At 33.3% G+C, this 26,462-nt stretch overlaps 1 protein-coding gene across 1 annotated transcript in view; it reads left to right on the forward strand.

Moving 5' to 3' along the window:
- The first annotated feature begins 18,981 nt into the window (after positions 1 to 18,981).
- The window catches only part of Drep2 (DNA fragmentation factor-related protein 2), a 308,249-nt gene continuing 300,768 nt past the window's right edge, over positions 18,982 to 26,462 (forward strand). Inside the window, exon 1 of the mRNA XM_014359789.2 lies at positions 18,982 to 19,284. Within this exon, the coding sequence (XP_014215275.2) occupies positions 19,273 to 19,284 (12 nt within the window). The 5' untranslated portion in view covers positions 18,982 to 19,272. The remainder of the gene's footprint in view (positions 19,285 to 26,462) is intronic.

Genomic DNA, 26,462 nt, shown 5'->3' on the forward strand with positions numbered 1-26,462 from the left:
TCTATTTGAAAATTTCATAGGTTTTTCTAAAAGTGAACTTTTGTATCCAAAAAATTAGGAGATTCCTACACATCATGTAAATGACAGTGCACAGTCTTGGACTGGCCAGCCTATACATTATTTTTATTGTATTGGGCCGTAATATATTGTCTATAATCATTAACTTATCGCATATTAATTAAAATGACACTTAATTAACGTAGGTATACTCATTCCCACGACAATTGCATCACCTTCGTATACAATATTCTTTTATAGAAGGTATTGTTATATTTAAAATTATATTGTTTGCCATATAATTTCATAGAAGGTTAACTTTATACTTGGATACCCAAGCATCTACTGTCCACTAGTTTTATATAGTCTAACTACTTGTTGTTTTTTTTTGTACATTCATCAAAATCATGCTTTTATATCTCAACTCCTTTGTAGCCATACTTTTTCATTTTAAAACTTGTTTTTATTGTTTTTTTGTATCATTAAATAGAAGCTTCATTATGATTAAAAAATGAAGTATTATTTTAAAGTTTATATGAATAATACAAAAAAAGACACGTTTTTTTTTTATGTAATGTTCTCTTGTGCTTATGTGCGGGTAATTGCCACGAAGAGAGCCACTTTGTTGACTATTGGGAGGTCGTGGGGTCATGCTCGCACGTATACTATAACGTTCTGCTTTGTTAGTATATCTTGTAATAATTTAATGGCCCACCCTCCTAAAAACCCATGTAAAAATGACCTGGTAGAAGATTATGAAAAGTTTTGGTGCTTGTAAGTACTTAATATCACGAGTAGATCAAATGGTCCTACGAAGGGTTATAGGATTCCGTACGTACAAACCTGAAAATCGCCTTTTTTTGGTTACCGTGATCGTATCAGGATAACTGATGACATAATATCAATAAAGTGTTTCCAAAATAAATAAATTACATTAAAAAATGTATATAAAAATAATTTAATATAAATACTGAACTTTACAGCATTTAAGAGAGCAGATATCTCAAATCATATCGATATCCAGGTAAGATGCTTATTCGCAGATAGTTATATAATAGAAGGACTAAATTATCGTCATATTATGCAAAACGATTGTTAAGTCAACAGTATAGAATCATAATAATGAAATAATGGTTATAATTGGATAACTTGCTTTTTAATCATAATTTAAAAACAAAATCAAAATGCTGGTGTAAGACATACGCAAAAGGTTCAAACATAATGTTTCATCAAGTACGTTGCTATAGGCCAGTAGCAAAGCATGAGAGTAGTCCAAAAGTCCAAGAAGTAAGATACATTTGACCTTCCAGGCAGACGATCCAGAGCTGAATCTAGCGTTGCTACTTCCTGCTCGTACAGCAAACCTCGGTTCTTCCGTGGCTTGCTGTTTACGCTGGGTGTAGGAGATTCGTGGGTATGGTCATTGATTGATTTCATGGTACAATGTTGTCTTTTTCCCGATAGTTTAGCCTTTGCAATACGCATTATCGCTATTTAGCACATTGGTTTACTCTTCGATGGTAGCTTTAACCACTTATAATGGATTTATTAAAAATATTTTGATAGCAATTTTTTAACAAAAAAAAAAAAAAAAAAGAAAAAACCAACTTTTTTTTTAATAGGAGTGACTGATGGTCACAACGTATATAACTTTGAATTCACCCCAAAATATTTTTTTGCTTTTTAAAAGAACGTTTTATCTCTGACAGTTAAAGCATAGCATCGTCCAAAGAGCCCTCCTGTTTTCTTTTGAGCAAACCGTAAATGTTTTAAAGATTCTGAGAATCTTGAAAATTCACATTTTGGCAACTAAAAAAGTGTTGTGTTTACTTTTCTAAGCTTGCAAAAGTTTGTAAGTATAAAAATTTTGTAAGACCAATATATCACTTACAAATTTAGTCGTATGACTCGTATATTTCTTTTACCATTTTATTGTTCCTTGTATTTTGCGATAGGCACTCTACCACTGCTTGGATGGCTATAAGATTACGCGTTACATATAGAGAGTACAGTGCGACTGCGTGCACTCCTGCTAAGTAAAAGATGAAAAGCTCCATCAATACTCCTATCAATATATTTATAGAATATGCAGGTAGCACATCATTATGGCGCTTCTCGGAGTACACTTCACGCCCATTTCCCGACAATATGGTCGCGTATCACACACAAGAACGTATGACTTCAAACAAAACAGTGATTATGGATGCTTCCTTTTATATTTTTTTTATTCACGTGTATAAAATTAAGAAAAACGGTGTAGCTACCAAAAACTAATGCAACGCAATAGTAGTACACACTGTTATAGAATTTAAGTAAGTTTAAATAAAACGCAAAAAAAAAACAATCTAAGAAAAAATGGTGTAGCTAGCAAAAAGATAATGCAATATAACTTTAGAAATACACTGTTACACAGTTTAAAGAAATGCAAAAAATTCACTGTATTAAACTTTCAAGTCAATTGAAAAAAGAAGATACTTTGAACAAGATGTTATACGTGAAGTTAGTGCAGCGTATCAACAAGAAAATATGATTGAGCTGAAAATGTCGGATAAGGGCTGATTTTCTTTTAAGTTTTGTTCGTTTTCTTACTAACTCCTATACTTGCTCCCTTTTGGCCAAAATTTGGCTAATATATAATAAAAGTGAACGTTATGCACAGAAAAACGATTTTTTTTGTCATTGCACGGGAAATTCGACAAGAACAGTTGGCATTAAATATTACTACTGAGAGACAATCACAAACTTTTACCGCTATTTTTTTTATATATTGTAAAAAAGATTAAAAATATTGTAGCTGAGGGACAATGAATACATTGCAGCTGAATGAAAGTTGCATACTTTCTAACTGTCGTCACTTCCACGTCTTCATATTTTTAAAAGATTAAGGACAAACCCTATATTTGTTCGCGAATACTTCTTGGATGACTAAAAGGAGGACACATATAGGTTTAAACTTGCGTTTAAGCCTATTTCAGCAGGTTTTTTTGTAGCATTGCATGTTGAGCATTGCAAAAATTTAAGAGGGAGAGTGCAGCAGAATAAAAAAATTTTACCCATACAGAATCACCCTTTTATGAAACGGTCAGTCATCCTCACAGCATGGATATCAATGGACGCGTAGATAAAGTTAAAGTTGTTTTAAAAATAGTTGTTTATGTATTTATAGTAACAAAACTGGTACAGTTAAGGGGAAAACTTCTTAAAAAGTCATTTCCACCATTATGATATGTATTTAAGCTGACTATTCGTACAAGCTACCATAGACCAAATTCTATCTGTGTTTTCAAGTATCAGAAGGGGTAGGATCGATGAAACAAGCTGATTAAGAGCAACCTTGGCACTACTTCGACAAAAGCCCTCGTGGCACCAAAAGCAGTCTTTGTCACTGGTCACTAAGATTTTTTATAGAGTTTAGTGTGATGGTATAAATTCTCGAAGGAAACAATCATGGCCAAGTATACTGAGTGGTTAGACTGGTCACAATGAGACCGTATTACATTTGTCAGTTAATTTTTGTAACATATTGGTCATATGGGTGATACTTGCTTAAGTAGCTTATAATTTACGTAAATTCCTTTTTTGTCATGGTTATCAATAACCTTACTATCAAGATTTTGAAGGTCTTATTGTATACTATAATTGGTGGTCATAAAAAAGCAATTAGGTGGATCATCATAGACAAAAACTGGTTACTATTATTGATTTTATGGTCGAGTCATATGGAAGTTAAGGTAACAATGACTTAATTACCAAAGGTTGTCATTATGGCGATGTGAGGATTGTCTTTATTATATAAAACTTATTCATTAAAAATAAGAGTAAGCACGATATATCACTAAACTCAAAATACATTAGCATCTTTAGAAATTTTAAAGATCAAGTGCAAAAACATAACTTTTCAAGACAAGTTTGTCTAAACAATCCCAGATTTTCTCAAGAAGCGTATTAAGGTATAACTTTGTAACAATTTAATTACCTTTTCTTGGATCTCAAGCGAAACATACCAAACAATTGTTGATTATGAACCCGTATTATTCTGGATGACAAATATCTGATGCTTAAAAGGCTAAAAAAATAGATTAAAAAAAAGCAACACAATACATGAATTTTCAAATATGTTGCTGTGATGGCATCAAAGTTACGTTTCCCAATTGATTAAAAACACGTCACTGATTTAAAAACTCTTGATAAATTTAATAATGAACAACAAAGGGCATTGTTGTGCAAATCTGATACAACACTTGTAAAGTACATTCATGAGGGCGTGTTAAACATTATTAAAATAAATGTTCCGCTAACTGTGATGCACTAAAATAAAAATGCCTGTTTTCAAAAAATTTGAAAATCCAAAACTTTTAAACGATAGTCTATGGTCCATGCAAACCTCAGACAGAATAATGACTAGATTTGACGTAGAAATGAATGACAGCTTAAATTTACGGTTACGAATTAGTAAGAAAAGTAATATCAATACCAACAATCTAAAAACTTTGTTTATAAGTTAAGGAATGGACAGCAAAAAAAAAGTCATGATGACGTATCTACAAAGGATGCCAAGATATAACAAGGTAATAATCTCTCTGATAATGACGTTGACGAGGACAACGAGAAACAAAATAAGAAGAAGAGGCATGATAAAAGATTTCACGAGCATACCCAAAAAGCTTTGTCAAAAGCTACAGTTATCATATAATGATTGCGATCTACTAGCAACGTTCAGTAAACCGATGAATTTACTGCTATCATAGGAGGCGTTCGCATACAACAGTTAAACATGCTAAATGTGGTGAGCAATATCTCATGGGACCGAAAAATTGTGAAGCAGTGGGACATGTTCCATTTTCCATGTGGATTTAAATGACACACATCCTCATCCTCAGGGTTAATCTCTCAGAGGAAATCCGCCAGCAATTCCAATCCAGTGGAAGCCTGGGTGACTGTGACAGCCCCTACTAATTCTGGGTTGAGGAGCACAAAGACGATACTGCTGGCCAGCAGGACTGTTGGATGTCCTATTGCCATTTTTAGGTAAAAGACAACGAACAAGTGTCTCGAGTACCGGCAGTAACGGGAGTGAGGAGAGCAATATTACTATTTTTAGCAACCAAGTTTATGCGATGCACGAAAAAAAGAAAAGATAATTTTCGTCGTTAGGTGCAGAAAAGTTCTCTGAACACTGCTCTTAAGAAAATGGCACGAACGAAGTAGAACAGAAGTTCCTCAGATGGCCTTGAACAGTCCTAAGGACCGAAAAAGTGCACAAAGGTGTGACTTCAAAAAGAAAAGATCTAGCAATGACATGCGGAAAGACAGCCCTCTTTGTCACAAACGTGCCCAGAAAAAAAGCCATCATATAATTTTAAAGATCCTAGTATAGGTTAGAGAAGGACAAACCTTTACTAGAGTACTTGAGTCGATGAGGGCAGTCTTTAACCCTGAAAGGACAGGAGCAGTGGTCGAGAAGCCACGAAGCAAAAATTGTCTTCATCTCTTGCCATGTCAAGAAAAGGCTGGTTGTAACAAGAATGCATGCTCGCGTATATGCTGTGAGCGCTGCAGCGGTAGCGCCGAGAGAGAGATATAGATACAGGGAGTATGTTGCCGCGCGCGCGCTTGAGCCATTCCACAGTGGGCCACTACGCCGAGAGGTACGTTAGGAAAATATCGAGTTTTTGCACAGTGTGTGTGTGTACGGAAAAATTTGCGAGTTATCGGGGTGTGAGAGAAAGAGAGAGAGGGGGAGTAAATTGCTGTCGAGAGAGCGTCCGGAGATCGACCCAGGCCGTGACACCGACTGCCTAGCTACCGTGCCACCGGCTGCCATGCCACACTGCCTTCCGTTACCGGGACCTGCAGCAGAGGCTGAACGAGAGCACGCCATCGAGTCAGCGGGCCACGCCGAGCTCAACCGCCTGCCCAGCAGCCGAGTCCAGGGTGCGACACGGTCACGAAGGCCGAGAGGTGACACCTGCAGCGAAGTCAGGGGAAGATAAAAGAAGAGAAAAGGAGATGATTAGAGCCCCCCGAGAGAGCGAGAAAAAAAGGGATTAACCAGCTCTTGTCAGGACGCGGCTCGTTCTCACGTGCGTACTTTCAGCCAAGGTACGGTGCCTACAGCTATAATTGTACGATCGATAGGTAACGTGGTGTGAAAGGAGAAACAGAGATAGATTATTTCGTGGTGTATGTTACGGGAGAGTGATATTCGTGCGGTCGTCAAACGTGAGTGTGTGAGAGAGACAGAGGCAAATAGTTGGCTATCGGGGGAATAAGTGTATGGACGCGTGGGTGTGTGTGTGAAGAGAGAGGTTTATAGATAGGACGCGATAGGGCGTACCCGCCTTAGAACAGTGGGTTAGGGTCGAGCATAACAAGGAACGGGCCGTAAGCGTGTCTTAAACACGGGCACGAGGCGAGCCTGCTACTTGGTCACGAGAATGTACTGACGCGGAAGACAGGGGTAAACGACAGGACTGGGGAAGGAGCTGTATCGATGTATATGGACGCCAGCACTCGCAACACGTCGAGCGCGGCGATGCTGCTGTAGCACGGCACTTCTGTACATGAGGACGATCAAATACATGTGAAAATATAACTGTATATGGTAACCGAGTCTGGCTGTTAATCCATTATTTCCCTAAATTCCCGGGCTGGGGAAAAGCTCGTCGGAAGCCTCCTTTTGGTTTAGAACGATAATCGGGACTAGGAGAGGAGCAGACGTACGTGAGAGTTGCGACCTGTACTTCCAGGCTGCCAACGAAAATCGGCAGGAGTACAGTGTAATAGCCAACTTCCATTAGCTTCACATAACTTCATTTTGCTCGTATTTTTATCAGTTTGTTACAAATCCCAGTTTTGGAAGTGAGTGGATATCTTGAGCCAAGGTTGAGAAGCTGTAGGAATGAGACCATTAAGATTACTGTCATAAAAATGACTATGTGAAAAAAAATATATTAACTTAATAAATTGAAAAAGTTTTTACAGTTAAATATCTTGTTTTAAAAGATTATAAGGTTTTCTTAGGTTAGGGTAGAAAACTGTAGAAATGAAAACAAAGCATTTGAGGTAATCGAAATAAATACTTTTTGTATAGAAAAATGGAAAAAGGCAGGATTTGCTACAGTAGTTTTTTCAGTTAAAAGTCTTATTTTGTTAGTTCTGTAGGTAATTATAAGATAAATTAAGGAGCCTTTAAAATGAGACCGAAAGACAGGCAGTTCTTGCCTTAGAAATTTTTTTTTTAGGAGAAACAAGAACAATCAATTTTAACAAAATAACTTATGTTCAGTTTAAAAGTTATATCCATTGCGCTACATTTACATAAACATTCTCTCTTTTACAATGGAAACATTTTTCTCATCTTTACTATCTCCTTACGTGCAAAATCAGACCAAAGACTTTCGCCTGTATTAAGCTTATGTTTATCTTTTCTTCATTGCTTGCTTCTTCCACTGTATTATTTCAATGTATGGACCTGAAATGCTTGAGACATTTAAATTTAACTATTCTGCGCAACACTTAGTCAGCTCACGGCCACTGTTGAGAATGCTTTTTTCACAGCGAGCATTTATTGGATATCTTTTGTTAATAAATTTGTACATAGCTTTTAAGAAACATGATGGTATTTTAACTTGCTGATCCCAACTCCTACTCACAACAATTGCCATTCCAGCATTGCTTTCTGGTGCAAACATTTTGGTAGCAGATCGTGGTTCCAGGGGCCATTTAACCACTGGTGTAGGATCGGGACTTGCAACGTGTGCTGATGCCGAGTTTGGCTGTAACCTATTTGGTATTGGGTGTGTTGTGTGTGTGTGCCCGTAAAAGACTTCACGAGCTCAAGTGCAGTGTGGGTGGCTTCTGTCACTAAATTGTCAAGGCGGGTGGTCGTTAGCTTCGACGCACTTCGGCTCGCTTCTCATGCACTTCATGGCAGTATTGGGTTTGTCATGTTGTCAGACTTCAAACAGCTTTTCAAAAAACAAGGTGAGTGATTATGTTGGATCAACAACGCATACGTGATTCTGAAAATGCTAGGTCGCGAAAAACTTACACGTTCTAAAATTAAAGAACGCTCAGAGCAGTTCAGAGGAAATCGGGATACCTTCCAAATAAATCATGATAAAATCCTAGAACTTCAAGACGATGCTAAAGAAACAACCTATTTTAGAGGTTATTACTATGGTGCTACGAAGGAGGTCTGTTTCGATTCATCTGCACTTCTTTCGAAAGAGCTGTAGAATCATCCTGCACCACTAGAAAGTGACAATATTGTGCCCTTGGCTGCGCCAAGAAGTCTCCCACCAACAACTGTACCAGTCTTTTCAGGCAAGTTTTCAGACTGGCTAAAATTCAAGGATTTGTTTGGAGTTATTGTCGTGTGTGAATTTTAGCTAAGCAACGTCAAGAAGTTGTAGCACCTGAAGATACATATCGAGGGTGAAGCAGTGGAAATACTGCTTACGGTGCAAATGATCAATGCGAACTTTGAAGCTGCATGGAAGATGTTTGATGACCACTACACAAACAAGCAGCACTTCGTCGTAGCATGTAACAGGGACTTACTTTCTATGAGAACTGCATCAGATTCCGTAAAAGAGCTGAAGGCATTGCTTAGTAGCACTGTCAATGCCTGAGCTATACTACAACAGCTAGACCGTCCAACTGCTCACAAGGACCATCTGGTCGTAGCGCTCATCATGCAGAAGCTTAACGCACGGGCTCCACGAGAATAGAAGTCCTCGCAGAGCGCTACCACCAAACCTCCTTTTTTGCTGCAATGAACTCTCCAATGAACAATGTATTTAAATGCTTGAGATTGTCGGTGCCACTGCAGAGATGTCGACTCGCAATATTCCGGAAGCAGCTCTGTCTTTGCGCACAATAGCGTAAGCGAGAAATGATGCCTATGCAAAGGTGAGCAGTTTATCATGCGCTGCGTTAAATTCAACGTCAAAAGTCCGGAAGAAAGAAAGAAAATCGTGAAAGCTAAGGGCCTGTGCACAAACTGTTCGAATATGCACAAGCTTGTAAGCTGCAAGTCAAGCAAGCGTTGTCAGACTTGCAACGGTGACCACCAGTTCATGCTGCATGAGGCTGCAACATCTGTGCACTTTTCAGCATCTTCTTGGCTGGCGGCGTTTGCCAAAGGATGCCGCATTTATTGCAACTGGCTTGCTTTAACAGTTTACTCTACATTGCTCCCTACTATCTTAGTCAAGTCGCAAGGTCCTGACGGTCGCACACACGTGGCACGTAATATGAGGCTCACAGCAATCGTTCGTTACATAACGATTGATAAAAAAGCTCGAGCTTCTGAGCAAATCTATAACTTGCGAGATCATAGTCATGGGTGGCACTAAAAGTCTGCAAGTTCACGGGCAAGCTACCCTTGCACTGCAATCCAATAAAAATCTATAAAAAACGGTTAGTTTGATTGCACAAAATGAAGACCTAATAAAAATTTTAATGTTTTCTGTTTGCCACTTTTATGGCAAATTTATTTTATTCGAGTTTATAGTAAAAAGCCCAAAATTTTTTTTTAATTAATAGTTTTTAAGATCGTATTTTCAGAGCCAAATAAATAGTTTATTGGAGTTCATAGGAATACCATTGAATCTAATCGTATTAGGTAATCCTATGATATATTTTATGTGTGCTTATAGTTATTCGTTGATAAAATTTTCATTCGTTTTTATGAGTAAGAATCCTTTAAATTTTTACTGAAAAGAATTTCGTTGAACCATTGGAAGATGTATCCAATGATTCTCATAACTTTTTTATTGTATTTTATAGTCAAATAGCAATTCGTAACCATGCTTGCGATATTATCAAACGTCTGCAAGTTTATATGACTAAATGGAAATTTACGGGTGCAAAAACCGATATTAAGCCTATAACGACAATAGCCTGAGTAACATATTAGAATTTATTTGTTTCTCCTGATTTATCAGTGTACATAAATTATTATTTTTTTTGTTATTTTTGAGTATCATGTGACAATTCCATTTAGTAATCTCATCGTATTTTTTATGTGCATTTATAGTTATTTGGTAACGGATATTTTTATAGCTTTTTCTTATTAATAACCAATTAAATTTTTACTGGAAAGTATTGTCTTAAGCCGTTAGCTTATGTTTTTTCTATCAGATGTGCTTGGATGTGTCAAATATATCAGGTAATTTCTTTTTTTTTTTTTTTTTTTATTACAATTTAAAAGAAACGTGCATTTTTTAACTATGCTTTTGACGTTAACATATATTTACAATTCTACATATTCGAATACGGGTGCAAATGCCAATGGCCGTAATCTATTAAAATTTATTAGTCTCTTTTGGTTTATCAGTGTACATGAGTTTATTTTGTTACAAATTGTGTTCAACTTTTAGGCATCAATCCCATTATCCAAAACTTTGTTTTTCCTCAGGTTACTTGTTAATTGCAATTACGAATGTATGCTATAACAAGCTTTCATTCTCCTACACGTAATGTTTCTTAATGATTATTGTTTTTGAGCTTGCTAAGTAATAAATATCTACATAAACAAATGTGTAATATTCGTAATTCCTTTTTGCAGCTTACATTATACATAAAAAGTTTCAAGCTGCCAAAAAAACATGAAAAAAATGTGTTGGGACTCATCTGTAAAACCATCATGTAACGTATGCTTTCAATACGATAAAAGAATTTTTTATAAACTTATCATAAACAGCCCAAACATTATTTTTGGTGAATAGTTAACGTGTTATTTGCAAAGTGGAATTTAGAATGAGTTCGATTTTATAAGAATTAGTCAACTCTTATTTCTATATAATCATTTAGAAATGTTTTGACTCATAATTATATTATCTTCATCAGTTATTTGTATTTTAATTTAAGAATCACCATTTTATAGCGTATATAGTTAATTAATCTCATTAGGTAGTTGTTGCATACCACATGTAACTAACGTATTTAATATTGTACGCACTTTTTATAATCTGTACGTTGGATTTTTTGTCTGTTATATATCGTACAGTTAGCGCTTATAGCAAATAAAATTGCAGTACGTTTCAAATAAATTATTTTTCATGATCGATTTTACGTTTAGTTTAATGAACCATCTTCTTCAGTAAACGATTATTTCCTAACATCAAATCTTATACAGTTTTCAATACAATAGTATACTACTCAATAAGAACCTGTAGGAATAATCATATAAATAGCTGTTAAGTAAAATAAGTTCCAAGAGATTCTAACAGATTCTGAACAATTGCGCGCAGAAATCGTGTTTTTCTCATAAATTCTAATAAATCTGATCAGCCAAAAGGAGAGCTACAGATATATCTACAAATGACGATAAGAATCCATTAGAAACTGATCATGTAGTAGTACAAATCCTGTAAAAAATCATAATAGAAGACACATACACTAATTTAGTAGTACTAAATAACTACAATTGAAATTTGGCAGGGATTCTCAATAAAAACCAACAATATCAATGCTTTAAATCGCTGTTATAAATAATAAAAATTAATATTTCAACAAAAGTATCGTACCGTAATCAGATTTTCTTTGTAAATTCTAAAACGAAGATATACTTAAACGCAAGGGTTTTAGTTGTTAGGTACACGTGCAAAGTCGAATAAAAATCCGTTATGCAGTAATCTCCACAACCATTCATTTACTAGACAAAGCTTATAGGATACTGTATAGTACAGGCTTATGTAACTCTCGATAAATGCTAATATATTTCCCATAAACTCCAGTAAAAGCTCGTAAAAGTCACTTGTTGTGTATACAGTTACATTTCTTATTTATTAAATATTTGCCTATCATCATAAAATCACATTGATTAATTGTTAAGTATTTGCCGTTGACACCAATAAATAATTAATTCATTTCTTGATAGTTTGTTAAAATGATAGTACTGTCTTATGAAAATTTTTTGAAATAAATTAGCGTAATAGCCAATGAAAACATGATTTAATTGACGTAACCAAATTCTACTATGACCAATAAAGCTAAATATAATTCTTACTGGGCTTCTCCAGTAGACTATTATAAAAGTAATAATTCTATGTCCTTTGTTTTCCAGTTGAATAAAATCCAATACGATCCATTAGTATTTAATAAATGCTGATGTATTTCCCATAAGCTTCTATAAAAGTTTCTTGTTACGTATACAGCTACATTTCTTATTTTTTCAATATTTGTATATCATCATAAAATCACATTGATTAATTGTAAGGTATTTCTCATAAACACTCTTTTATTTGCTATGGATTTTATATTAAATTACGGGTGCAAACACACATTACAGTCTTAAAAAATTTCTGTTTTTATTGGTTTTTATTGGACTGCAGTACCAGGAAAGCCTCACTCTTACGTCGACCAATACCAATGACAGTGACGCAAAGCTAACACTCAACGCCTTGGTCCTTCCGCTGATCATTAAATACATCGTCTGTCTCATATTCTAATATAATCAAGAAGCTTCTTAATTTTTACGACTTAGAAAATCTTTAAAATACATAAAAAGCCAAAAGATTATCTGACTTTTTTCCTTCACAAATAATATACTAATTATATAATAAAAAAAATTTCTCATTTAGCCATAAACTCATACTTATGTGTTTATTCTCTTTTTCATATCTTCTTATATTAAGTAGAACAATCATGGAAATTAAAAAATTCGTCACATTAATTTTCATTCAGCAGGGTTACTGAGTTTTATAAAATTCAGTGGATAGTCACTTAGTTGCTTTAATTTTCGGTAGCACTAGCTTTTATCAAAATACTAGCTGTCACATTACTCAATTTAACATTTTTTATAAAAATTTTACGCAAACTTTCCAGAAGATTCCTTTGAGTTCAAAAAATGTATTCCAGTAAATATTTATTATCAACTGTAACAAGGCAAAATGGCCTCTATATTCCAAAATGTTCTCGCTGATACAACGTGTATACAAAGAGCATTAATTTGACGCTTCTCCAAACTGTTCATTTTTCGGGAGCTGTATACACGCTGAGAGGAGGAGACGAGGACGCCAACGGACAAACACTTGAGTTGCACAGGCGCAGCAGCACCAGCGAGAAAGGACAAAAAAATATGAACGCGACTACCAGGACACATAGCAGCTGCTATGTTGAGAGTGACTGCTAGAGGAGATACGTAGCAGCAGTGGCGGTGGCGGCCATTGCTTGAGCGAGAGATTGTTAGTAAGTCAGGAGTTGAGCATCGAGCTGCACGCTTAAGAGCGAGCAGCAAGAGCTTCGGTAATTTTGAGGGGTTTCGTGGCGAGAGTGGAGAGAGAGAGTGAGAGAGAGAGAGAGAAATGAGAGAGTTTTCGAGAAGGTTCAGAGTGTTGAGAGAAGAGAGAGGAGTGTGCGTGTGAGTCAGGAAGCTGCTGTGTTCTCCCAGGATGACGAGATGTCCAGGTCAAGAACTACGGCCACTGAGAGAAGAAGAAAAGGGTAAAAGAGAGAGAGAGAGAGAGAGAGCAAGAGAGAGAGAGAGAGAGAATGGTGTAGACAGTGCCAGAGAGAGAGTGAGAGAGTTTGGGTTGACGAGACGAGGTGTACAAGAGACCGCGAGGTGCATGCTTGGGAGTGCCACCATTCACCATTGTTCGCGCGTTTTGTCGTGTGTAATGGTAGAAATAAGAGTTGAAAGAGAGAGAGAGAGTGTGTAGTAGTGTGTGTATTGTGAAGTGAGAGACTGTGTATAAGTGTTAAGTGTTTTAAATAAAAGAAATAGTGAAAGGTATTTGTTTGTGCGTTAATTATTAGTTCTCCCCGTAGAACAGGAGAACTCCCGCGCCAATCCCCCTTTTTTAGAAGCAGAAACCTAAGAGGTGAGAGGGACAACGGTAACGAATGTGATTGAGATTTGCTAATGCTGCGTCAGCGCTTCTTTTCGTTTCAGGTCAAGAAGCAGTGTTACACGGCAATACGTTATATTTTCGGAGACGTTAAATTTAAATAGAAAGCTGCAGGGTTAAGACACTTCTGATACATTCTTAGCTTAAAGCTTTCTAATGTATATTTTTTAGTTACTACTTACGTATAATGTAAATCAATTTTTGACGTACTTTCGAAATAAGAGCTTTAAAAATTTTTATTTAATTATCACTGTTAAGATGTGAGCAATTGCTAAAAAGTTGGACTTCTTTAATCATAAAACTTTCTTAAAAAAATAATAGTTCTTATTCTGATTTGTTTATCATTTTTTCATTAGATTTGAAACAACTACAAAATTTTGAAAGGGATTAATGCAACACTTTTTTTTAGGAGAAATGTAAATCCTAAAAAATTTCGTTGGTTTAAAGTTATGGATGTAAGCTCTGAGACCTGATTACTAAATAAAGTGGTTACACAGAACACGTCGTCTGACTAACGAAATACAGCTGCTTTCTTACGTATGATGCAAAAGTTAAATTTTTAGGCCTAAACGCAAACAAGGTACATTCCAAAATGTCTTTGGTCATTGTATTTAAGTTCGCTACTTTAAAAAAATTTCAACTAATTATAATAGTTTTTGAGTAACATTCGTGTATTATATAACGTCAACATTAATACAAACGTTTATGTTATAAGCTATTGACCGTATACTAAATCCAACAGTCACAATTGTATTACTTTGCAGGCAATATGTTTTCATATATTTAATAAATTATCAGTAATAAAGTAATAACTGAATTTACTAGTAATAGTTGTAATAAATAAATTATAGGTAAAAATTAATGAATAAGTATTTATTCTATTTAAAATCATTGTCACCATGACAACATCTTCATTGTTATCAAATTCATACTTATATAGATAACGTTTGTGAAAGAGTAAAACTAACGATTCTAAAATTTTGATCTTCAGAAATATGTGACGAAAGTAAATTTGACATTTCTCTTTTTCTCTCCATCCTCCAACTGTACATTTTGTCGAACGTTAATATTACGTAGCCAAATACATAACAGTCAACTTTGTAACTCGTATGAGTGAGTATAGGTCATGTGACGTTATTTACGTTTTTGTACGTCAAGGTGAGGAGAGAATAAACTGGTTGTACTTAATTCTTACTTTTCTCACATTGTAGTTAATATCTTATTTTTGATTTCAAGCATCATTTACTAGCTATTAACTATCTTTTTTTTAGTATTCAATATATTGGATGTCTTATTAAGGAATTATCTATATGAATAAATATTTTCATTAATCGTCCATTGAAAAATGTTTTAAAAGTATAATCTTTTTCGTATTACATCATATGTATCTAATTTGTATAATCGTTAATTTTTAAAGTAAATTAGTATTTGGTTATTTGGTTCTTAGGTTTTTTAACTTTTCGTTACAGTTTTTTGAGCAAAGTCTTACGTTATTTCCTCTTTCCTTTTTGGTTTTGTATACCAACTTCTATGAATGTATCATAAGATTTAAATCACATCTCACTCATTCAATTTTTTTTATTTGCAAATAGAGTAATATTTTTATTTAACCTTCATTAACTTGTATGTACTACTTCCCCAAGCAGAGTCTGAATCAACACAGAATGTTTTTTAAAACACTATTTTTAGTTATAAAAAAATAGTTGTTATATACAAGACTAAGAGTCAGTTTTTCAATTAAGCATATGTGACAGGTGCAAACACGACTTTAAATGCTTCATCAGTTTGGAAAATTGTTTTTAAATAGTTAAAGAATTAATGAAACCAGGCACTCTCATAAAGGCCATAGTCTGGCAGCACTTCTATACATTTTTTACCTAAATATTATGGCTGTTTTATTATTTATTTATTAAATACTAAAATACTCTTTAAAATAACACCTTACTACCAAATCTGAGACCGCTTTCAATACATGGTAGTAGGTTTTTACAAGTATTGTTCCACAAATCATGTAAGTGATTGCTGTATTTCCTGCTGGAATAGTATGATTTTATGCTAACAGAGCATTATTCATTCTCCTCTGGTTTTTATATGTATGATGTTTATTTTCAAACAGTTAACAAAATATTTATGGACAATATCTATCTAAAATCTAGTTTCTTCGAATAATTGTGTTAAGTACGTGCATATAGTTATAAGAAAAAAAAATCTTACATACTTTTGACTTCGGTTTACAAACAATACATAAACAGTGCTGTAGTACTCAGTTATTACTAGAATGTCAGAAAAAAAAAATTTAATTGAATACTAAGAAAACAATTGATTTTAATTTAGTGAAACAGTTCTTACTCTAAAATTACTAAATCAGTGTCCAAACATTGATATTTCGAAAAATTAACAGAAATTACGTACAATATGCATATAGAAACTATGATTTATTATGTTACAGGGGATGAATGCAGTCTTTTTTAATAGGTGTATAACTGCCACCTATGCGAAACACAAGAAACAAAAACCACTGAGAGTCAATGCTATACTTTTATTGTTTCGGGTAGTGTGTATGATTTACCTTTCTCAATCGATATGTGATTTTTTTTTGTGATTTTGTTGTCAAGAGAGCAGCATAAGAACTCCCAGATAGGGTATAACTTGTACTCTCATCTGCTTACTTAAAAACAATTTTGGTATAACCTGCATAGAAGATGCCTATTAAGGGGGCTCCCACGACTACTGCTGAGGTCAAAGACAAACAAAAAGTAAAGTTTTTTTTTTCAATAAACAAATGTGTCTGAAAATCATTATAATATTTTTAATAATGTATGAAGTGGGAAAAATGATATTTATGTGTGTAGTTTAACTTTGTACGAAAAATTAATTATTGTTTTGACCAGTCTAGTGCATACGAGGGTACACCACCAGACCAGACCACCTGTGTTGGTGTAGTATAGCGACGTAATATATAGGTATATGGTATGTACATGTCATGAACAAGTACGTCTGCTACCCACGTGACCTCCTGACCTCCCGGACACTATTTATTTATTTCCATCACAAATATCTCGCTAAAACGGTCCTTTATCCACAATTTTTAATACAGCATATTACAGAGGAAGACTTCATCTACAAAACGTACATATTCAGTCTGCTGGGACATTTAATTTAGGTTTATTATAAACGAAAACAAATTGTTTCTCACCCTGCCCCATAGGAACACGTGCTAATAGTTACAACTTTGAGCTCGGATTTCTCAAAATTTTGACCCATTCGAAATATAATTTAGACCACTATTAAATTCAGTAGACTTTTATTTACAAGAAATAATATATCTCTGTTTGGGGACTTTCGTGAAGGAGCCCCCTTAAATCCTAGGTGTGAGTAGCAAGTCCGTAGATTGTGTCGAAGTACTTTTATCTTATTCTCCCTTACAACCCCTTCTAGGGGAAAAATTGCATGTACTGCTCTTAGAAAAACTGTTGTGCTATCTTTAGCATGGTAGCCTCCCTCACCTTTGGGTCGGGAGGCAATGTCCTTACAGAGAAGGCCAAAATACTTCTTCTATTTCGCAGTAAATATAATTGTTATCTGAGAGGTTGCGTGGCATTTTTCTCCCTAAAATCATGAAAAAACATCGTATTCACGGTGGAAAAAAAAAAGTGTAAGGTAAATGTACCAATGCTTGGCCACCAAAACATTGGTCCCAAAGACTGGCCACAATCTTTCTGTGTATGCAAAAAATTATTTTGTTTTGGTACAGCTTAAAATAGTGTTATAACTTTAAAACAATACCTATAAGGACTTGAAATTTTACTTTTTTTTATATTTATGGAGTACTTTAGAAATTGGTCAACTAAAATGGCCAACGTTTGGTACATTTACCTTACTGGTTCTGGAAAGAATAATTTTCTGGATGTGAGTGGCCACCTAGAAGGAAATGCCGTATTTTCTGTCTTTGGTGCCTAAACAATTGTTCTAAAAGCAAATACAAGTCAATACACAATAAAAATGTAGCTTTTTTATCTCGAAATGAAAGTAAAAAATTCGTGTTTTAGTGAGAGTACTGTAAAAAATAATATTGATGTTTCTATTGAAATTGGCATAATATTATTGTTCAAACGATATTTAAGAATTATTATAAAATAAAGTATTGTGACAGCCGTAACCAACTTTTAATACAAAGAAATTAAAGTTATGTTTTAAAACATAATTTATAGCCCGAAGTATGAAAACTAACATTTCTGATCTTTAGATACAACTTTTTCTTACGATACCCAAATTTGTAAAGAATTTTCTGATTATTTATACCTAATTTTTCAAAATACGCTAAAAAACAATGCAGTAGTAATAGAAAATAATTAATTTTTCAACAAAAATATATTTGAAAGTATCGAACAGATTAAAACGCTTAAACATTACCACACGGTAAAATGTTAATTTTTATTTCCAGGCAATAAAGACCTCAGGGGTTAAAGTTACGTGTCCTCTCTACTGAAAAGTGTTGCCAGATACTATGATATAAGCTGTGATGATTACTATTGGTACATCAACATTTATTGTTAATTTGAAAAAAAATACAGCATTGATTTATATTAAACGCAGCTTATTAGTATTTTCTGTTTTAATTTCGCAAAATGTGTCATGAATTTTTAGGCTTTCAGACACCTACTTGAGAGGATAAGGGTTACACACTTCTTTCACTCAGTTTGCCTTTTATTCCATTTGAGCTGCCTAAAATTTTTATTTGCATAAGATTTCTATGAAAAGAGAAAATTTTTATCTACAAAATATTTTAATATTATTACTGTTATTAATAAATAAGTCTTTTAAAAGTCTAATAAATAATTTATAAGGTTTTTTCAAATTTTTTAAATGATACAAAGTGCATATTCTACCTTCATTCTCTTTGTGCACTTTAAACTATTGTCTAAGTTTTGCATAAAAATTTTTTTTCTTCTTTTTTTTCATTAACTTACCTTACTTGACTTTTTTTCTTTCGACAAGATCACATGTGTCTCTCTCACATTATCTGTTTATCTCTTTCCAACTTTCTCTATCTCTTTCTCTGTTTATCTCTCAAAGAGGATCGATGTGAAACTAGGAGTCGCCGCAGTAAGAGCAAGTGAAATCCTAAGTCAAAACTGATCCTATACCCGTAAACTTATAAAAATTAGAAATTTTAAAATAATTCAGTGAAAACATACGAAATATAATGAAGTTTCTTCAAATACTTAAGTAGTTCATTGTTATTTTCTTTAAAAAATTAATTTATTACTCTAGAAACTAGAAGTATTAGGAACAAGAATCTGATTTGCAACGACAATGCACTTTTTTAGTAAACTAATTAGTAAAATCTATTTGTTAGCAGTACCATGGTAAAGACTGAAAGGCACTCCCTCCTCTATAGGGATATGCCGTGATGGCAAGAGAGGTAATATTTTACGGTCTTAATATTCTTAATTTTTTAGTGAAGGTTATGTTTTAACTTTCAAATACAGTTTTGTACTAATACTCATTCTTAAGGACCATTAAATATGATTAAAACGTCTAGTTAACGTTTTCAAATAATATCTGCATGTAGTTAACATAGCTCTCCTAATATGTTAAAAGGTAAGGAAATAAAAAGCTTGTTGTTATTTAATATTGTTATGCTAACAATAAAAAAATGAAAAATATTCGTTAATACAACTTGTGATTAGATACCTATGTACTACTTTCACTGGCTCCTTAATCATCATGATTAATAAAAAGCTTGTTTTTTAATATAAACTTGTGATAAGGTATTTATATTTGTTGAAACCAATAAGCTAGCCTTCAAGGAATGTATGTGATATAAGTATTATGAAAAAAATAAGAAATAATAATACATGCAGACTGATCTATATAAAGATGTATCATTTTTTTTTGCACCAATATTTACAGTATCTTATAATGAAAAACTACTAAAGACTTTATTACCATTGCTTGTTTTTGTGTTTACTTTAAATGCTGAATTTTAATTTGCATTGTATGTATATTTCAGAGCAAAGCCTATTAGATAGTCTACTAAGACTGTTCTCAACGTTTGTAATAAAAAATGTTGTAAATAACAAACTAAAGCTAAAAATTTTGTTTTTATATTGAAATAAATAATATTAACTACTCTGATAATTATGATATCCGTGTAGAGTAACAACAAAAAATATACCATCTCTATATAGGAAGCACCCATGTAGTTCTATAAGCTGTAACTAATACATGCTAGTTAAAAAGGGAAATTGATGGTACCATCTACAAATCAAAGCTTATTACATATATAAAACCTTTTCTTGCTTCTCTTACTACTAAAAAAAATTTTAATCACCACTTTTATAAGTCGTCTGAAAATTTTTGTAAGTTTCTTTTACATTATCGTATAATGACCCATAAAAACTAATATATAAATATTAGAGTCTTTTTTTTATGAATACCAAATTTTTTTGTATAGAAGAAAAAAAAATTCTTTTGCAAAACAAAGTAGTCCTTCAATTTTAATAATTAAAACTGTAAATAGAAATTTGACCTACTAAGTTAATTGATTTTTATTTTTCACACAGAAAAAACGAAGAAGTGAGTTTAAGTGTTTCCGTGGTAAAATGAATATAAAGAGTAAGGAAATAACATTTAATGTGCTTTAACCATTAAAGTATACAACGTTATGTTAAGTTTCATCCGAAGAAAAGAGGTTTTTCGGCAATAAGGTGTCTTTTATTGCGTATAATCAGCTTATATGATAGTTCTTATAAAAAAAAAAAAAAAAATAAAAAATTGTTACTTTGTTCAGACAAACGTTTTGCGTTTTAGGTTCGGTCGTTTTTCCCGGGGGGAGGGGGTTACCTCGTATGCAGGAGATCCCATAAGACACCGTGTTAGAGTGAGTTGTACTAACCGTGCATGAAAATGTCCGCCTACTGCATCACGGTTAATTTAACTGCGCTCAAGTCGTGAGTGGTTGAAAGTTAAACCATTGAATGTTATAAACAAATTACGGTACCTACCTTAAAGCAGCTTGTTTCCGATAGTTCAATTATAAAACTCGAAAACATGTTGTTTGCATGATAAAAATTGACCTAAAAAAAGTATGAGGAGACTCAACCTTCGTCAACAAAAGTGTGTTCTGAATTTTCGAAAAACTAACTTTTTTTAAACAACATTATAGTTTGAAGTCTTGAGAAAGGCTGAGCCAAGTTTCAGATCATAATTTCCAGTTTAACAAACTCTAGAAGCAATTTTGTAAAGACATCTCGCTCCTTGTGAAAAGACCAGCTGACAGCAGACGATGCTCGGATCTCTCCCATACACTGAGCATAAGACCTGCTCACGACTTTGATTACGTTTGCACAGAAATTTCTTTCATATGCCTGATAAGGTGCACATTTTTTTATACGAGAATTTTTCTTAGATGTTAAGCTATCCATTTAAACTTTTTTCTCATCATGAATAAATCTCTAGTCTCAAAATTTGTGCAACAAAGGTTTAATAATTGCTCTCGTCCGTAAGAGTAATATTAAATCATGCGATTTTGGGAATATTTTTCTTGAAACTTTAGCTAATAAAAAATATTGAAAAAATTCATATGTACTTCTAGCATGTTAAGGTACAACATTTATTCTTTTCAGCGAGTAAATAAATCTCCTCAAAGATGACTGAACATCCTTAAGCTATCTACTTAAACTTCTTTCTCACTATGAATGAATTTCTATTCTTAAAATTTGTATAGCAAAGGCTGAATAATCGCTCTCGCTCACAAGAGCAATATTAAATTATGCAATTTTGGGAGATTTTGTCTTGAAAATTCGGCTGATGAGATATTTGAAAAAATTCATTTGTACTTTCAGCATGTTAAGGTACAACATTCTTTTTTTTGCAGCAAGTATAAACAAATCTCCTCAAAAACGACTGAACCTCCTTAAAGGAGCTTGAACGATTATCTTAAAATTTAGAAAAAGTAGTTAAACTTTTAACAAAAACTATTCATAGAGTAAGAAAGCTGTGTTAATTTTTTAATATTTTCTATAACAGATTTGTACATCAGTAAAAAACAAACCGTAATTAATGTTCTCCTGACAAGCTTTATTTTAAAGTTGAAATATTATTAATAAAAAATGTGTGACTAAAATTGTTTAAAATTCTGACTGTTAAAAATATTTAAAATTCTGCTACCACAAACACTCATTATTGCAAAGCTACTTTCTCTGAATTTGCAAAAAATAATGTTGAATCTTCTTAAAGTATTATGAATCACTCCAGATTTTAAAAGGATTGTTACAAAGTAATTGTACTACTGTACCAAGTTTTACAAAAAGTTTAATTGTAAAATTAGAAAGAAAACCTTTTATAAAAGTGGTTTTCAAAATAGTGTCTTGAAGGTTTTAAGTTAAGGTTAAAAGAAAAAGATTGTGGTTGAGATGAACTGAGTCCTATCAAATACAATAAAATTAAGATGCTGAACAACGGTTTCACTGCATTTTTGACAACTTTAATCCTTTTTTATTATTGAAACTAATAAATGATAATTATTTTCTTTCTGATTTTATAATGACTAAGCAATGCTTAAATGAATTTGTTTTGCTTTAGAACTGAGGAATCTCAGGAATCAAGTACTCCGATCATAACATAATAGTGACTCTACTAGAACTGTACTTTGATGAAGAAAACACATTTTTAAATGACGTCATTTATCAAAGTTTTAATAACTTATGTTAATAAAAGCATTATAAATCAACTTTTTTCAAGTTGCATGTTGGGAGCTATAGTGACCTTAAAATCATGCATGAAAATTTTTCGTATGGTAATTTACAAATTAATACATGGATGTTTGCTGGACATTTAAAAAGGATTAATTGAGCTTGTTTGCAATGTAAGCGTATAGCAATCTTTAATCTACACAATAAGGAACTAAACATAATATTATATGCAATTTAGTCAACGATGCAAGCTTCAAATTTGTTTGGAAAAATTTCGGAAATGATTCTCGTGCATATGTTAAACAAACAATCTAAATACAACCTGGCAGACAGGGTATTCAAAGTGTTAAGCGACTAGTAGCGCTGCCCTGATGGTTCGATTGGGAACTATATGTTTCCCCAAAGTATGCGTTCAAATCGTCGCGGTCGCAACGACGTAGAAAATGAGTTTTTCTATTTCCTTCACCGATTTAATGGATTATGTGGGTGAAGGTTCACGCAAATACGTGGAAGGGGAAAATATGGCCAACGCCAACCACATTTTTTACTGTACTATCGAGGCACAATCGTTCAAAGAAGTAAAATTAGTATGTTTGTGTTTGAAGTCCACTGAAATATGATTAAAAATAAAAACTCATCAGTACTACCATGACGGTTTGAACGCATACTTTGGGAAGACATATAGTTCCAAATCGAACCCTCAGGGCGGCGCTACTAGTCGCTTACCACTTCAAATTAATGCTGTTCTACTGGCAATAACGTACTAAGCTTAGCAAAATAATGTCCAACATATTCTTTTGCTGCACCCTAAAGAATCGTTAATTCTTTCCGGGTAAGACGAAGATCTCGACAGTCATTTAAAATCAGTCTATTTGCAAGCATAAATAGTTATGTCCAACTAAATAGAAAGCAGCGTTTGGGTAGAAGGGTTCAATATCATAACTTTTTCACTACAAAATTTATGGGTAGGTACAAAAAATCCAGTGAAAAGGTACAGTCTAGCAGAATAACTGCTACAGGAGGGTGGAGAACATTCAGTGACCCTTATATTAACGGATTTACATACTTATTCAGTATTTATGTCAGCTGCTGCAGACAACTGATTGTGGCGTAATATCAGCCTCAAAAGGGGGAGGGGTCCGAAATAACGACAGTTCACTCTAATTTTGCAGTAAAACTATAAAAGTTTATTTCAGCGACGTGTATTTCGACAACAACGATTGCTCAGTGCAGCGACTGTTCAGTATTTGGACAGCCAATCATAAGGCAGTTGACCTTGACTTTCTTCTTACACTGCTTCGTGATTGGCTGTCGAAATAATTAATAGTTGCTGCGCTGAGCTATCCTCGTCAAAATACACGTCACTGAAATGAACATTCATAGTTTTACTGCAAAATTGAAGTAAACTGTCGTTATTTCGGACCCCACCCCCTCAAAATTGAAAATTGCAAATAAGTAAAAAAAAGACAATTAAACAATACTTTAACTAGGGCTTTTGATGATTATTGTACGCTTGAACAAACGTTTTTTGAATAATAACTAATAATCTCATGTTTTTCATGATAAATAAGTTTTTATCTTATATTTTAATAATCTTGGGCCTTGCAATGTTAAAATACGTTTCTAATATGCTTATTAATCTTCATGATGACAAAATTTCTGATTAATTTAATAATAAACAATGATGTATTGCATATATATATATGACACATCAACTTTGCTCCTCGAAAGTTAGCATCATCTTGGAAGTCAGCAGACAGGAAAATAGAGTAGTAGAAAACGTGCTTCATATTGATTTACATTGTCAAAAAGTGTTATTACGGTATTAAAACCAAATCTTTTAAGTTGTGCTTATTGTTATTTAATAATATAAGCCAAATAACCAATCAGTTTCCTACATTTGTCAAAAAGCTGTTGCCCAACGTACTTGATGCTTGATACGGTTAATTGGAGTAACGTATATAATATCATACAACTAAAAAAACTTATTTATACCATAAACATCCTCTTGTCATGCTTTTATGTTCAGATGGATTAACTTTGTTTATATTATAATTTTCCATGTAATTTGCAACATTTACTTCAAAGGGTAAATTGAAAGCCAACAAGTGAGAGAGCTGTAAATACCCGGAGATGCAAGATGTCATCAAGAAGAATTAAGAGATGAAAGGAGAAAAAATTTGTATAAAATAATAAAATTTTTTTTTTCTTTACAATACTTTATCCAAGTATTTTCCACTAAAATGAGCTCGAAATTTTTTTTTTCGAGCAAAAACGCTAACAGTATTAAGCTACTTCAGTTATGACAGTAGCTTTAAAGTTAACGAGTTATTAAATATGAATTTTTAACATTAAGTTCCAAATATTTTTAAACAATCAAGCAGGCTTGATACATCATGGAGCCTTTTTTAGATGTATTGTTATTTTTGATTGTCAACTAGTTAATTTTTGGCATGATAAGTAGGAGTGCTTATTTTTTTACTGATACTGAGTCTTTAAATGTAATTCAAGCTTCCACTTTTCTGGATTTAATGTATTCAGAGGATCCATTTTATCAAACTGAGAGAGACAGTATACGAACCTCCTGGAGATGCAAGATGTTACCAGTGGACGAGTAATGACCACTTCTGGAGTTATCCTGACGGATTCTGAGTGTTATGGAAAAGAAACAGCACCATACCTAACGTATCAACTTTCTTTTTCTCAATTCTGCATCAATGTATTATTTTCTGGAATAAATTGAACATTGTTTTTTTCTTTAGCTTACGTGCGATGATGAGCTGTTAAGATTGTTACACTATTTTTTATATTTAATAGCAATCAAATACTAAAATTCTGCATAAAGTTTAAAATTAAAATGAATAAGCAGGTTGTCTGGACAAATCTTTAAGGTAGTTCACTCGGCCCAGTGGTACTCCACTCAACGAAATGGCATAAAAATCATGCTATCATGTAACAGTACAAGAATGAGTTGATAACCTCTGTGTTTTTTTTTGTTCATTTGTTACGCAGAATGACAAAATCAGAGTTCTACGCATCTGTCAGCATAACGCTCTATAGCAACTGTAGCCTCTATGTCGTGTGGCTCATATAACGAAGCGAAAAACTACGTGATTTGGATTAAAATATCCTTAAATCTAGTATCGATTGCTGTATTTAACAAAATCACATCTGAATTCTTGTTTTCTAAACTGTCACATACTAGTTTTTTACATTTCTAGAAGAGATACTTTTTATATAGTTAGATGAAATATCAGTTCTTAAGTGTGTTTCCCGTATACTCGTGTGTAAAAAGTGTCAACTTTGAACTTAAATATCTTGAAAATAAGTTCCGCTTGCTACGAAAAAAAAAATATTACAATATCCATTGAATTCTTAATGATAACGTACTAAAAAAATTAAGTCTCCATAAAAATCAATTTTTTTAGTGAACTACCTTAAGGCAATTTTGAATGTAGACAGCTTAAGATTTTCGACCGATTGATCTTCCCTGAACAGAAAAAAATGCTCATGTTTTTTTCTTTATAGCGGCCTTAGATGTAATTTGTGACTTCTAACTCATACAAAAAGTGTGAATTCAGATTATTTAGAAGATAAATTTCATCGAACCGAAAGAAAAAGTCTGATCATTACCAATAGATGTTACTTAATGAATTGTAAGTTAAATGTAGGAAAAAGGAGACTGTCCATGAGATAATAACCGTTTTTATCTATTCGGCAATAAAATATTTTTTAGTGCCATAGATTAAGGATCGTTTTATCCTTAAGCTGAAGTGGAATGCATAATAAGCAGACTTGTTTATTGCACTTTCTTCCATACATTGTAGCAGCAAAAACTAGAATTTTTACATTGGGTTTTAAGTTATCTAAAGCGTTTAGGTACGCTACGCACTTCTTTGGGCAT

The sequence above is a fragment of the Copidosoma floridanum genome, unplaced genomic scaffold (assembly GCF_036245765.1).
Source record: "Copidosoma floridanum isolate Cflo_tuat_1 unplaced genomic scaffold, Cflo_Japanese_pri ptg000027l, whole genome shotgun sequence".
Lineage (NCBI taxonomy): Eukaryota > Metazoa > Arthropoda > Insecta > Hymenoptera > Encyrtidae > Copidosoma > Copidosoma floridanum.